The 12,757-nt window shown below is 41.5% G+C and overlaps 1 protein-coding gene across 3 annotated transcripts in view; it reads left to right on the top strand.

The window, feature by feature from the left end:
- The window catches only part of GLDC (glycine decarboxylase), a 100,545-nt gene that overhangs the window by 77,783 nt on the left and 10,005 nt on the right, over positions 1-12,757 (top strand). The window contains exons 17-21 of one of the 3 annotated variants that reach the window (XM_025887885.2): positions 474-599; positions 2,030-2,179; positions 3,519-3,631; positions 5,040-5,181; positions 8,039-8,150. In XM_025887885.2, the coding sequence (XP_025743670.1) occupies positions 474-599; positions 2,030-2,179; positions 3,519-3,631; positions 5,040-5,181; positions 8,039-8,150 (643 nt within the window). The remainder of the gene's footprint in view (positions 1-473; positions 600-2,029; positions 2,180-3,518; positions 3,632-5,039; positions 5,182-8,038; positions 8,151-12,757) is intronic. The other 2 variants (XM_073880756.1, XM_073880757.1) reach the window with 2 other exon arrangements.

Raw genomic sequence — 12,757 nt, 5'->3', positions numbered from 1 at the left:
TGACTAATTGATGTATCAGCACTGGAAGGCCTTGGAATTATATCTACCATTATCATCTCTTCCTGAATCTCAGCAAAGCCAAGCAGAGCACTGAAACTGATTTGGGCACTTGGGTTCTAGAGCTTAACTTCCAACTTCATGTTCTTATAAGATGCTTTCTACATATTATAACTGCGACAAGGTCATAATAAGCCTGGGTCTGGTTTTTGGTATGCTGAGATAAGGGAGGAGAGTACTAATTAATATTTCAGGAGTCTTTAAAGAGCAATATTTGTGGATTCAGGTGCACACTCTTTGGACATTGTTTTACACTATAGTAATATTGAAATTGTAGCAGATTTTAAGGCATTAGTGATCAGTTTAAATAAAGCATGTGGTGCCTATTTAATCCATGTTCCAAGCATTTGTAGGACTTTTGTGCCATGAATAGCCTGGTGATGATTTTTTCTCCTTCCTTTCATTCTATTCCTAAGGTTTGCCTCATTCCAAAATCAGCACATGGGACCAATCCCGCAAGTGCTCACATGGCAGGCATGAAGATTCAGCCTGTGGAGGTGGATAAATACGGGAATATTGACACAGCTCATCTCAAGGCCATGGTACCCATCTTCCACTAAACAGATGGGCGAGGTCTGGGTTGGGAAGAGGTGGTGGGGAGAAGGGACTGGATGGTTTATATCAACCTTATCTTTCTTTGCATTCTAATTAAAAGACTGCAGTTCCTCCTCTGAATGGGTCTGGGGAAAATGAAGTAATATCAGAAAACCTAACCATCTCTATCAGAAAAATAGAAAGTAACAGTCACATTTTTGGTCCATAATAAAACCAAACATAGTCTGCTTCCTTCACTAACCGGGAGAAGGTCCTTTAAACTGAAATTCCATCTTCTTAATGCATATGTAAGAAACTGAATGAATTATTCATGGTCATAGTAAGGATACTCCTTGCAGGGCCTGCCTGCCTGCCTTCTCCTTCCTGACCAACCTTCCCTCCCTTCCCGCATTAATAATCAAACTAGCAGTCACAGTTATTCTCAATCTTTGTATTGGGAATTAAAACATAAATGTAGATTTTTGCAAATTTTTGTGACTGTCCCAGCCATTACCTGCTGAATTTCGGGCAGCATTCCACCTCCTTCCTGCAACACCAGCCCCCACTCCCAACCTCCCAACCTCCAGGAAGAGGTTGCCTAGCAACTGTATCTCCTTTCCACTGGTGGACTGGAGGCTGCATTTTAAGAGGGAAGGAAATCAGTTGAATAGCAATGTGATTTTGTCGGGATTACTAGGCATGGAGACTGAGAACTTCATGCAACTGCCTTCAAAGGAAGCTGAAAACACACAGCACTGCTTATGTCTCCCATCCATCCCCACCCTTCCAGAGCCGCACAAAGTTTTTACCAACAGATATTCTGGGGCAGTAGTTGTAATTACTAAGTTTCCCCAATATAGGATATGACCTTTAAAAAATATTTTTTTTCATTTCCACATGAGCGTGTTCTGACTCACTGGCCAAAACAACAGGAATGTGCCTTTTATATATGTTTGCTTTCTGTGAAAAGGAAACGTGAGGGAGATTTCTTTTTATCAGAGCAGAACACTCCTTATGGGAATTCTAATTTCAACAGAATGAGAGGGAAATGGAATGGGGTGGATATGGCAAGATGAGCAGAGAGAGATTAGCTGTGAGAACAGACATGTCCGTAACCAAAAAGATTTGAAATAATTATTCAGATGACTAAAACCAAAGGAAAACCTTGGGGAGTTGAGCCTAAAATACCCAAAAATCTTCCTAATAGTCTTTTAGGTCTTGATCATGGAGACCTAGCCTGAAGGCATTTTGTTATTTCTTTGGAATGACTTAAGAAAAGAGTAATGGCTGTGAATTGTTAGTGCCATCATACTTTGAGGGAATTCTAGACATGAAAAGTCCAAGATTTAATCTTTCCTAATCCTGTAAAGTAAAAAGAAAGGATTTGGCCAATAAACATTTCCTCCTTTGTCTACCTCTGCTCTTTTCTATCCCACAGGTGGATAAACATAAGGAGAACCTAGCAGCAATCATGATTACATACCCATCCACCAATGGAGTGTTTGAAGAGAACATTGGTGACGTGTGTGACCTGATCCACCAATACGGAGGACAGGTCTATCTAGACGGGGCAAATATGAATGCACAGGTAGGCAACACAAGAGGGACTCCCTGGGAAAATGGTTAGGTCAGAAGAAGATTTTTTTCTCTGACTTCTGGACAGTTGTTTTACAACATGTTAACTGAATTCAGAACTGTGGTTGGCTTTGTTTATTGCCACTTTCAAGCAAAGTACTGCACTTTGAGATTAGATTTGAAGGTGGTGTTAGTGGAGGTTGGGGAGGAGGTAAAGAGATTGACAGGATGCAGGGAATGAACTGAATGTCCTTAGTTCGTCAGAGGTTGTGATCTCTCTTGGGGTGCTACCAGTAAGAAGGTCACTTGACTTCCTTTCTAAGGGAGTTCAGACCCAAATTCTGGCCACTGTGGATGTTCATCTCCCACAACATCCCATGACAATGAACAAGCCATTAATCTGGCTTCAACTTTTTCAGTGTAAAGTGGCTGAATAATTCTGTCCCTGAAGGGCCAATCCTGATTCCTGATTACTTTGTGTGTGGGGGGGGGGGAGGAGGGAGAGGGTTCTGTGTAATGCAGTCAGTGCACCCCTGAACAAATGCTGTAGGGGACACGAGCAGAGGATGTCATCATCTTTCAGAGTTTTCTTAACTTCTTGGTCATTGTTTGTTGTTGTGGTTGTGGTCGTGGGTTGGTTTTATTTTTTTGTGTTTGTTTTTGGTTTTGGTTTGTTTTACTTTACCATTTCAAATTCTTTGTTTTTCTTTACTTCTGTCTGATTCCCTTTGTCGGTGTGGTCCAGGTATTGTCTATCGCTTCAATAGCATTAATGCACTCTTCATCTTTGCCACATTGAAAATTAGCCCTAATGCCAAAGTGGCAGGAAGGCCTGTTGAATGTTGTAGCTGGTATTACGGTGGTCTCAGGAAAACCATCAGCCTCCCTTCCTTTCCTTTGGCTCAGCATCCTCTCAGGTGGCCTTCCATCCCCTTCCACTGCTGTACCCAAAGTACATGATACTCAAAGCCAACCATGCAGGGAGAGCTAATATTGCTAGGGTGAAAGTAATCTCTTTCTGCAGCAAGGAGGTAATTCCCTTTCTTTTGCTCAGGGTGCTTCCTCTCCCTCTTGTGGTGGAAAATTAGGAATTGACTGTATATTCAAATCTGTATTTTAAAATCTAAATTAGGCTAAATGGTCAGTGGCTGTTTCCATAGAAACCATAAGCCAGGCTTCCTATGGGATGTGAGGTTTTGACTGCAGAACTTGGCCATTATCGAGAACATTCTGTGAACAGCTCTGCTTACCTTTCCTCTAAAGGGAGAGGCCACAGTCAGGAGCACGGAAACCTTTCCAGACCACCCTTTCAACTCTTGACTTCTGATTTTGGCTCTTTCCCTGTGTGGTAGGTGGGAATCTGTCGTCCTGGAGATTTTGGGTCTGATGTCTCACACCTAAATCTTCACAAGACCTTCTGCATTCCCCACGGAGGAGGCGGCCCTGGCATGGGGCCCATCGGCGTGTGAGTTCTGGGCTGCTTGTTTCAGGAAGGTTTTAGAGATTAAGAATGAAAGAATGGCCCCCAATTTGCTGTTCCTCTCATCAAGGTCTTCAAGTGTCATGGACACCTTCATATCTAGTGTGCCTGGAGGGGCTGGGAGAGAAGCAGTGAGAAGGGTGACCTAGGGAATGTCCAAAGAGGAGCATAAGTAGATTTTATTAACCACAGTGCTCGATTGGCCACACTAAGCTCCCAGTCATACATAGACAGGGCAGGCTTGTGAGCAGAGCAATGAATAGGGAATTTACTGGGGCATTATGGATCTGAACTGGAATATTAGCACCTGCAAGTGTCTCCTAGACTTTAATTTAGATTTCCAAGAAGGTTTTCTTTATTCATTCTTTTTAAAAAAGAAATCAGCTGATGGTTACATTGAAAGTGAATTATCTATCAACAACGAAAGGAACTCATAGGAGAAAAGTGCTTGCCAGGGGCTGGGGAGCAGGGGGGTGGGTAGGGAGAGATTGGTAAAGGGCACAAACTTTCCAAGATGTGTAACATGTATAACACGGTGATTATCATGGGTAACACTGCATTGTATATTTGAAATTTGCTAAGAGAGTAGAACTTAAATGTTCTCAACAAAGAAAGAAAGAGAAAGAAGTGAATTTCATGTAAAGTGTTAAACACTTTGCAGCCTGGATTCTTATTACATCTGAGATAAGTAAGGAGGAAAGAGACCTTATTACTAGAAATAATTAGATGAAGTCAGAATAACACTAAAGGAATGTCTCATAGCTGTTGATAACTTTTTATACTATGAAGTTGAATCACCTTGTGAAAATGATGCTGAGCAACCATTTCCTGAGTTTCTTCAGTTTTCCAAAAATGGACCAAAGGGCCCAGTCTTCAGGTTACTGGGAACCTGGCCTCTTGCTTTTTCATGTTTTTTCTTTTTGATTATTATTATTTATAACAAGTGGGGGTGCCTTAGTACCTCCACTGTGGGGGAGGTGGGGGAGTGATGGTCATGTGCTGGCCTCTGATGTGTAGGCCCATGGGGCTCCCTCTCAGCAGCACCCTCTATCCCTTAGATTCCTTGGGAAAGAATGTGGGGCGTGGGGCTGGGAGGTCCCCACATCCTGGTGATTCCATGGATTACAAGCTCTTTCATGGCTGTCTATCTCTGCCAAATCCCCTGCCATAGTTCTTGGGTGAGCCACTGGGACACTGATGGCTGGTGAAGAAGAGGAAGGAAGGAATACTTCCTGAACAACTGTTTCTTAGCAGGTGTTAGGTCCTTTCCACTCTGAGTTCCTCTACTAGGAAGAGCGCTTTCTGAGAGTGCTCAGCTCTTGCCTGTTTTGCCTGTTTTGGTTGGTCTGGATCTTTTTTTTATATCTGCTGAATTTGTATTTAAAAATAACAGGAAGAAACATCTTGCCCCTTTCCTGCCCGATCATCCCATCATCTCGGTAAAGCCAAGTGAGGATGACCGACCTGTGGGTACTGTTAGCGCAGCCCCATGGGGCTCCAGTTCCATCTTGCCCATTTCGTGGGCCTATATTAAGGTGAGGCCTGTGACTGTGTTAGGCGGGCGGGGGATGTGATATGTGGGTGGGAAACTAAGACTGCAGACTTTCTCCTTGACTTAAAAATGAAGAAATCCAGGGGTGCCTGGATGGATTGGTTAAGCGTCTGACTCTTGGTTTCAGCTCAGGTCATGATCTTGAGGTCATGAGATTGAGCCCTGCATGGGGCTCTGTGCTCAGCTCAGAGTCGGCTACAGATTCTCTCTCCCTCTGCCCCTCCCCCACCTCAAATAAATAAATAAAATCTTAAAAAAAATCTGTGATCTGAGATGTGGTTCAGTGAAGATTGCTGACTTGGGTGGAAGAAACCTTCTTAAAGAGATCAGATAAATTTTATTTCATCTCTTCTTCATGATGCTATTTCCTTTGGGTTCTCATAGTGGGTTTAACATCACAGAAACTGACATGCCAGATATGTTTTTCCAGACCAAGTTAAGTTCCATGAGTCATGTGGATGTTCTGGCTACGTCATTTTAGTTTCCTGTAGGATTTGTATAGCTGCTTGCAAGTGAAACAGTGCACATACTAATTACACTTGGTTGAAATGCTGGGATAAATTTTTAGGAATAAATCTCACATGGCTTTATATTTCTTAGGAACTTGGAAGATAAGATAAAAAATAGCAGAAATTTGCTTATGTGGTAGTTTCCCAAAGCTCTGCCCTTTAGAGCCTGTAGAACTGTATCTCTCTGTGATAATTAGATTTTGTTAGAGAACAGCTTTCCTTTCTTTGTGTTTCTCCGAAAAACTCTAGAGCCAGAGTTTATTTTATACAGCTCTTGTTCAAACGGGCCTGCCCACCTCCTGGGTTGACAAGACTGTGCATCGGATAGGAACACTTGTTCAGCAGCTAATTAGGGCATCTTTCCCAAACTGGCTTCCCTCCTTAAAGGAAGGGTGGCTTCTGGTGAAACAAGACTCCAAAACTCAGCTATGCAAGTCATGCTGGATGGCTCTCTGGGGCTGGCTGTTATTCTTAAACAGGGTGGCATTTATGCTTCTTAATGAAAACTTTCTGGGTAGCTGGAACAACAGTTCTGTACCTCAGAGACTAAAACCTCCTTTTAAAAATGATACTTGTGTTGTTTTACAAATAGTAACAACAAAAACAGTCATAATAAAGGTCTGCTTCTTTGCAAACAGAATCTTATTCACAGGTTCCTTTTAGTCCCTAGATCCTGTAAACCTGGATTATTTGTTATGGATATATTTGGGTTAGAGATTATTTCCCACATACAGAAAATAAATGCCCCAAAGCTGGTTTGGCCATATGCCAGGAATACCAGACAGAACCTCAGTTATAAATGAAATAAATAAAATAGGTTTTAAACTACCTTGACCCCTCTCTTTATTTCAGGCAAGTTGTTACTTGCCACTTGCTCTAGAACTACCTTCTTTCCCTGCTTCAGTCCATCTTGGGCACTCTCTATAGTACTGCAGGATTCCCTCTAAGACCCCAAATTATCTTCTGGTTTCCTTTTGCCTTTACTGCTCAGTCTTTTTAGCCTACACAGAATCCTTGGGGGATTCTTCCCAAAACACACATGCCTAGGCCCCATCCCAGAGAGAATCAAATTTGATTTGCATATGAGAGGTAGGGATTGGGCCATCAGACTTTCCAAGTGAGTCTGATGCATGAGTTGAGAGCCATTGGCTGGCTGAACCAAATCCAAGTTCTTCATAGCAAAGGTTCGAGGCTTATAAGAGTTCGTCACAGCTCACCAGCCTCCACAGTAACCCCCAGACTGCAACCCTGTGCCTTCACTTCTACACCTTGGTTTTTGTTATTCTTATCACCTGGAGCTCCTTCCCCTTTCTTTTTGCCTCTCCAAATTCTACCCATTTTTAGATTTTCACTCAAGTTCTAGTTCTTACTCTGGTAATTCTTCTTTGTCCAGCTTGGCAAGATGTGTCTTCTCCTTACTTTGGACGTTGGTGTCCCTGTTTTATTTGATGCTTTCTCCTTTGATTTATATTAGTTATGTAGTTGATATATACCAAGCCTCCATCATACATGAAGTATTCTGGGAAGAATGTCAACAATAAAAATTGGTGCAGTCTTGATTTTAAGCTCTTTGCTGGTGATAATGTTCACCCTGTATAACCACAGGGATTTAGAAAATACCAGAAAAGGATAATATCAACCCTGGCAGTTGTTAAACATATAAATGACCCTGACTCTGGACAAGCGTAAGACAAACCATACAACATTGATTCAGTGGGGATTTTGGTCAAGATCGCACGAGATTTCTGGCAATTATCAAGACATCTCAAATTCACAGTAAACAAACAGCTCTCCTAAATGCATGTAATCTAAGATTATTTTTCCTTTTTATTTTTTTTTATTTTTTTAAATTTAAATTCAATAAATTAACATATATTATTTGTTTCAGGGTACAGGTCTGTGATTCATCAGTCTTACATAATACCCAGTGCTCATTACAACACATACCCTCCCCAGTGTCCATCACCCAGTTACCCCATCCCCCTCCCCTCCAACAACCTTCAGTTTATTTCCTGTGATTAAGAGTCTCTTATTCTTTTTCCTCTTTAGATATAACACAATAGTCAGCAGTCAGTTTTACCCTGTTGTAAGCTTTCTTACTTTGTTCCTTGTTACTTTTATGTTACTACTTTGTTATTTTTATAAGAAATATAAAGTTATGTTCCAAGGAGAAAACCAAAATTTATTTCAGGCTTTTATACCCATCTGTAATCCAGAGTGATAGTGGGTTGACTCCCTTTGTGGGTGGGATTTATTTGGGGGTGTCTTTGGTTAGTGTCCATTGGGTTTACCTATTCTATGGTTGATGACTCTTTTTCTCATCTGTTGCAGATGATGGGAGGCAAGGGCCTTAAACAGGCCACAGAAATTGCTATATTAAATGCCAACTACATGGCCAAGCGATTAGAAAAACACTACAGAGTCCTTTTCCGGGGTGCAAGAGGCAAGTATCAACCTTAGTTTACCATCACCTTGGTTTTTTCTTGACCAAGTTTGACCTAGTAGATGTGGTTTTCTGCAGTGGGTAGGAAACTTCTGTTTCTTAGCATATACCAGAGAAAAGCATAGATTTTTTGGAAATAACTTCTATTTAGTGAACAGTTTAGGAGTATCACTATTTGGAAGGCTGTGTGATGCAGTTAGTGTACACAGCCCAGGTCAACAAGGAGCCACACCACTGAGAGATGTATACATAAATATCGCGAGCTCATTACCTCCCAAAGTGCTATGGGAATGCCTCTAGAAGAGTGGAGTAATTCAGACTGGGCAGAATAATTGGGAGAGCCTTCTGGGAGGAGCCCTTTGAGATGAGCCTGGAGAGGAGAGGAGCAACCCCAGTAAACAGAGACTGCAGCAAGTCAGAATTGTCTAGGCGGTTGGAGGCTTTGAGGGGTTGATGGATGGGATAGGAGGAAGGGGAGCAGATAAGAATGAAGTTGGAGAGGCAGCTTGAGGCCTTGAAGGTGTCAGAAGGCTCTCATCTTTACCCTTGAGCCAGATGACAGCCATGAAAGGTTTTTTGAGCAGGGGAATGACAGAATTAACAGAATGGTAAAGTCATTAAGAAAATGGCAGGGGATGAACATCCTATTAGACGTAGAATCAATAGGACTTAGTTACTGATTATTTGAGTGTGAAGAGCAATTCTGTGTAAGCCTCTTATGCTGATAATAGAGGTATAATTGTGGGAATAATAGAAGGGGGGGACAAAGTCACCCTGGAAGTGATGGGAAGGGATGGAGCCAGACAAATTTGGCTATGGGCACAGAATCTAGGAGCAGACTCTTCAAAATGGTGAAACACAAGAAAAGAGTTTTGAGAAACTAGAGCAAAACCTCTCAAGCAGATGGCTACATTAACAGGGATGAGCAGAAAAGGGGTACCTGGTGAAGGCGGGCTCCATGCTTGAGGCAGCTTTAGAGCCTCTGCAGCGTTTGTCACAGTGCCTCTCCTGAGAAAAGCCCCTGCTTGCCCTGTCTGTCTCTGTTCTGGCCTCATCTGATCCCTGTAGCCTCCTTTCCCTGGCGCAGAGAACTACTCCTTCCTTTGCTCCCTCCACTACTGAGGATTTCTCCCACTCAGTTTCTTGTCTGGCTCTGTCCGTCAGACCTTGAGCAGGGTGAAGACTGTGCCTGCTTCCACGCTCCAGCACCCGTACCTGTCAATCACTTCTGGCCCACCATAAATGTACACGGTGTTGCACAACCGGGAGAGACAGACTGGTCTTACCACGGGAGTCTTAAAAAAAAACAAAAAAACCGAAAACCCTGCCTTTAACAATTAGGAACACTTTGGTCACCTTGGAAAGAATTAGGGCAAAAATGATAGGGCAGATGCCAAATGGAAATGAGCTGAGAAGTGAACTGAGGGTGGGGAGAAGAAGGGAGAGGCATTCATGGTTTGGGCGAGTTTGGTAGTGAAGGCAGTGGGACAGGTGGGGGCTGCTCCAATAGGATGCCGTTTTGTTTTGAAATAAGAAAAGAACATGATATTCACCTTCCAGAGAAAAGGAGTTGAAGAGGGGAGAGTGAAGCTACAATAGAGGGAGTGGGCGAACAGAGTCATCCTGGAGGTGATGGGAGGAGACAGGCAGCATGTTTGCCGTGGGCACGGAGTTGCAGACAGGGACAGATGGGGACTTGGAGCTTGGAGCAGAGAGTTAGCAGTCAGTAAGCAGCATGGGCCGAAAGAATGAGGCCTCTCTTGGGCTCTTTGTTTCTCCAGCTCAGGCGGAGTATACAGCTACATCTATGATCTTTAATTTAAAGGCTGGTCTTGCCTTAAAAATAGTTTTCCAAAGGATTAGTTCTGTAGTTTGAAAATAGAAAAGAGCTAAATAACCAAGAGGTCTGGGTAGGAATGCTCCCCAGAGATTAGGAAAGAAGCTTGTGGGCAATATGTCCCTAAGCAGCACAATAGAATGCTTCTGAGGTGGGTATTAATCTACAAGAGCTACTAATTAATTCATTCAGATATAGCTCCTGCCCTGTGAAATGCATCCTGCTCATGTATCAGCCTTCAGGATTAGTTTAAATACTTGTTTTATCTGATTATGTAAGTAATTTTTATATGCTCAACATGGAAAATTTGTAAAATAACCATGAGGAAGGAAACATAAATGATCCATGGTTTCGTCAAGCAGACATAACCACTGTTAATATTTTGCTGTATTTCTTCCTATGTTACATTTAGACCATGATATCATAATACAAATAGTTTGTGTCCTGTTTTTTAACTTTATCTTATATTGTGATCATTTCCCCTTGTCATTAAATGTTCTTTGAAAGTAGCTACATTGATTCTATTATATGGATATACCAGGATTTAGGTAATTCTGTGTTTTCCCCTAGTAGTTTGCTTTGCATTTGTAACAGTGCTACAACGAATATCTTTTTTATTTAGATTTTTAAAAAACATTTCTGATTATTTCCTGAGGTTAGAGCTGTAGAAGAGAAATTATTATTTCAGAGTATGAATGCATTTAGGTTCTTGATATGTGTGGCCTGGTTGTCCCCACAGAGACTTTGTAACAATTTATTCCATGCTAATAGCATATGAAGTGACCATCACACCAGGGCCTAGTGAACAGCAAGAGCCAGGCTGAAAAAAAAACACCACCAACCAAAAGCAGAGTATCTTTGCCATTCTCGTGGTTGAAAAATAATCTTTTTGCTTTAATTGACAAGGTTTAGGGTTTTATTCTGTTTTTTTTTTAAGGTATTTGAAATTTACTTTGATTAACTTTATTTGAAAACATTTGAGACAGAATTCACATACCATACAAATGACCCACTTTAAATGTACGATTCACTGATTTTTAGTGTGTTTACACAGTTGTGCAATCTGAAGTTTAGTTTTTAAAGCAAGAATGTGTGTGATCTGGACTGCATGTGGGGTATGGTGGCAGTCTAGCAGAAAGGAAACTGAACCAGCAAGCATTTCTCAGGTGCCTACCATGTGCTTAGCATTTGAGTGACTGCTTTAAGCAAAGACTGTCTCACAGTCCTAGGGGATTTGCAGCACAAAATGATAGATGCAATTTCCCTTTGTTTTGACATTTTATTCCAGAATCAAATAATAAATTGTATTTCTCATCCCGCGCAGAGATATATGGGTGATTACAGACTTTATTACCCAATCCCAAAGTTCATGAAATAAGAAACTGTCTCATGTTTAGTCTGGTAAACACATTCATTATATAATTTGAAGCTGTGTATTCTAGGGCCTAAAAAAGAATTATCACTGTACCTCCTGAGGGCCCAAAATAGAAATGTTCTTAATAAATGCATTGTAGTCCAAGATGTCTAATGGCAATATTAGAAGACCATTATTCATCTTAATCATATTTACTAGTTCTATATAAGACTTTGGAATTACAGATGACTATGAGGCAATAATTTTAATGAACTCCAGGTTTCCCTTTATGAACCATTTCTTTTGAGAGATTTGAAAATACCAGCTAAACCACTGAGGCTTATGGTTTTGTGAAGCAAGGAAGTGACAGGCAAGAATTGGGATGGGGGAAAAGCAGTAGTATTTCGGATGAGGAAAGAAAGGAATTACCTCAGGTAAAATGGTACCTTTTTTTTGTTTGTTTATTTTAATGATAAATTCTTATTTATTGAAAGACATCCAGTTGAGAATTTTTTTTAAGATGGTACCTTTTTTGAAGGAGGAATTAAAAAAAATTCACAGATGTCTACTCTTGTGGGAGGCTAAGCTCACTGTTTGATCTAAATGGAGTTTCTGTCAGTGGAGTAGGCAACTTCATTAGTATCCCAGTGTTTTATTTATGTTTTAATTTCTTAAATGCCTATCCCTTTTTGACCTTAGACAAACCTAATGCTGCCTGGAAACTCCTATTCCTGAATTGGTTTCCCAGTCGCCTTTATGGGTAGACATGGGCCTCAGGGGATGGGCCTTCAGATCCCAGGCCAGGAAGTGACCCTCCTGAGGCCAGAGGCCCCACCCACCCGACCTCATTTCCAGGGAAACCTTCAGTTTTGATTCTATTAGTAATGGTGCCTGGATTGCAACTGAAAAGCTTGACCAAGCCCTGATTGCCCACCTAAGTAATTAGCCAGTGAATTCCGTTTATCTCTAGGCAGTCACTCTGAGGATGCGGAGCAAGAGGGAAGATGTTCCAAGCTTAGAGCCAGGCCACTTTTATTTTGCTTTTCCATCATGCCACCGTCCCCTCCTTTTTCCTTTGACTTGGTATCTTTTCAGACTCTCAGCTATAGTCATGGTTAGACCCAGCAGGAACATCTACTCAGAGGAAATTAAAACTTGTGCTGATCAGTTTATATAATTTCTACTCCAATTTTCCTGACTCACCATATGCCATAGAAGGTTTGTGTATCTTTTCTCCTTAAAAAGTGTAAACAAAGACGAACATCTTGGCATCTGGCCTCTAACAGCCACCAAGTTTCAATTTCACCCCTTTTAGGGCTCAAGTACAGGAAGAAAGAAATATGCTGAAATTCCACCGTTTCCATTTGAACACGTTAGGATATGGATTTAGAAAATAACATCTGAACCTCATTTTGA

The sequence above is a fragment of the Callorhinus ursinus genome, unplaced genomic scaffold (genome assembly GCF_003265705.2).
Source record: "Callorhinus ursinus isolate GAN/ISIS: 27379988/994484 unplaced genomic scaffold, GSC_fseal_2.0 scaffold39, whole genome shotgun sequence".
Classification (NCBI taxonomy): Eukaryota; Metazoa; Chordata; class Mammalia; order Carnivora; family Otariidae; genus Callorhinus; species Callorhinus ursinus.
The sequence above is the reverse complement of the archived record's forward strand: the minus strand, read 5'-3'. Positions and strand labels throughout refer to the sequence as shown.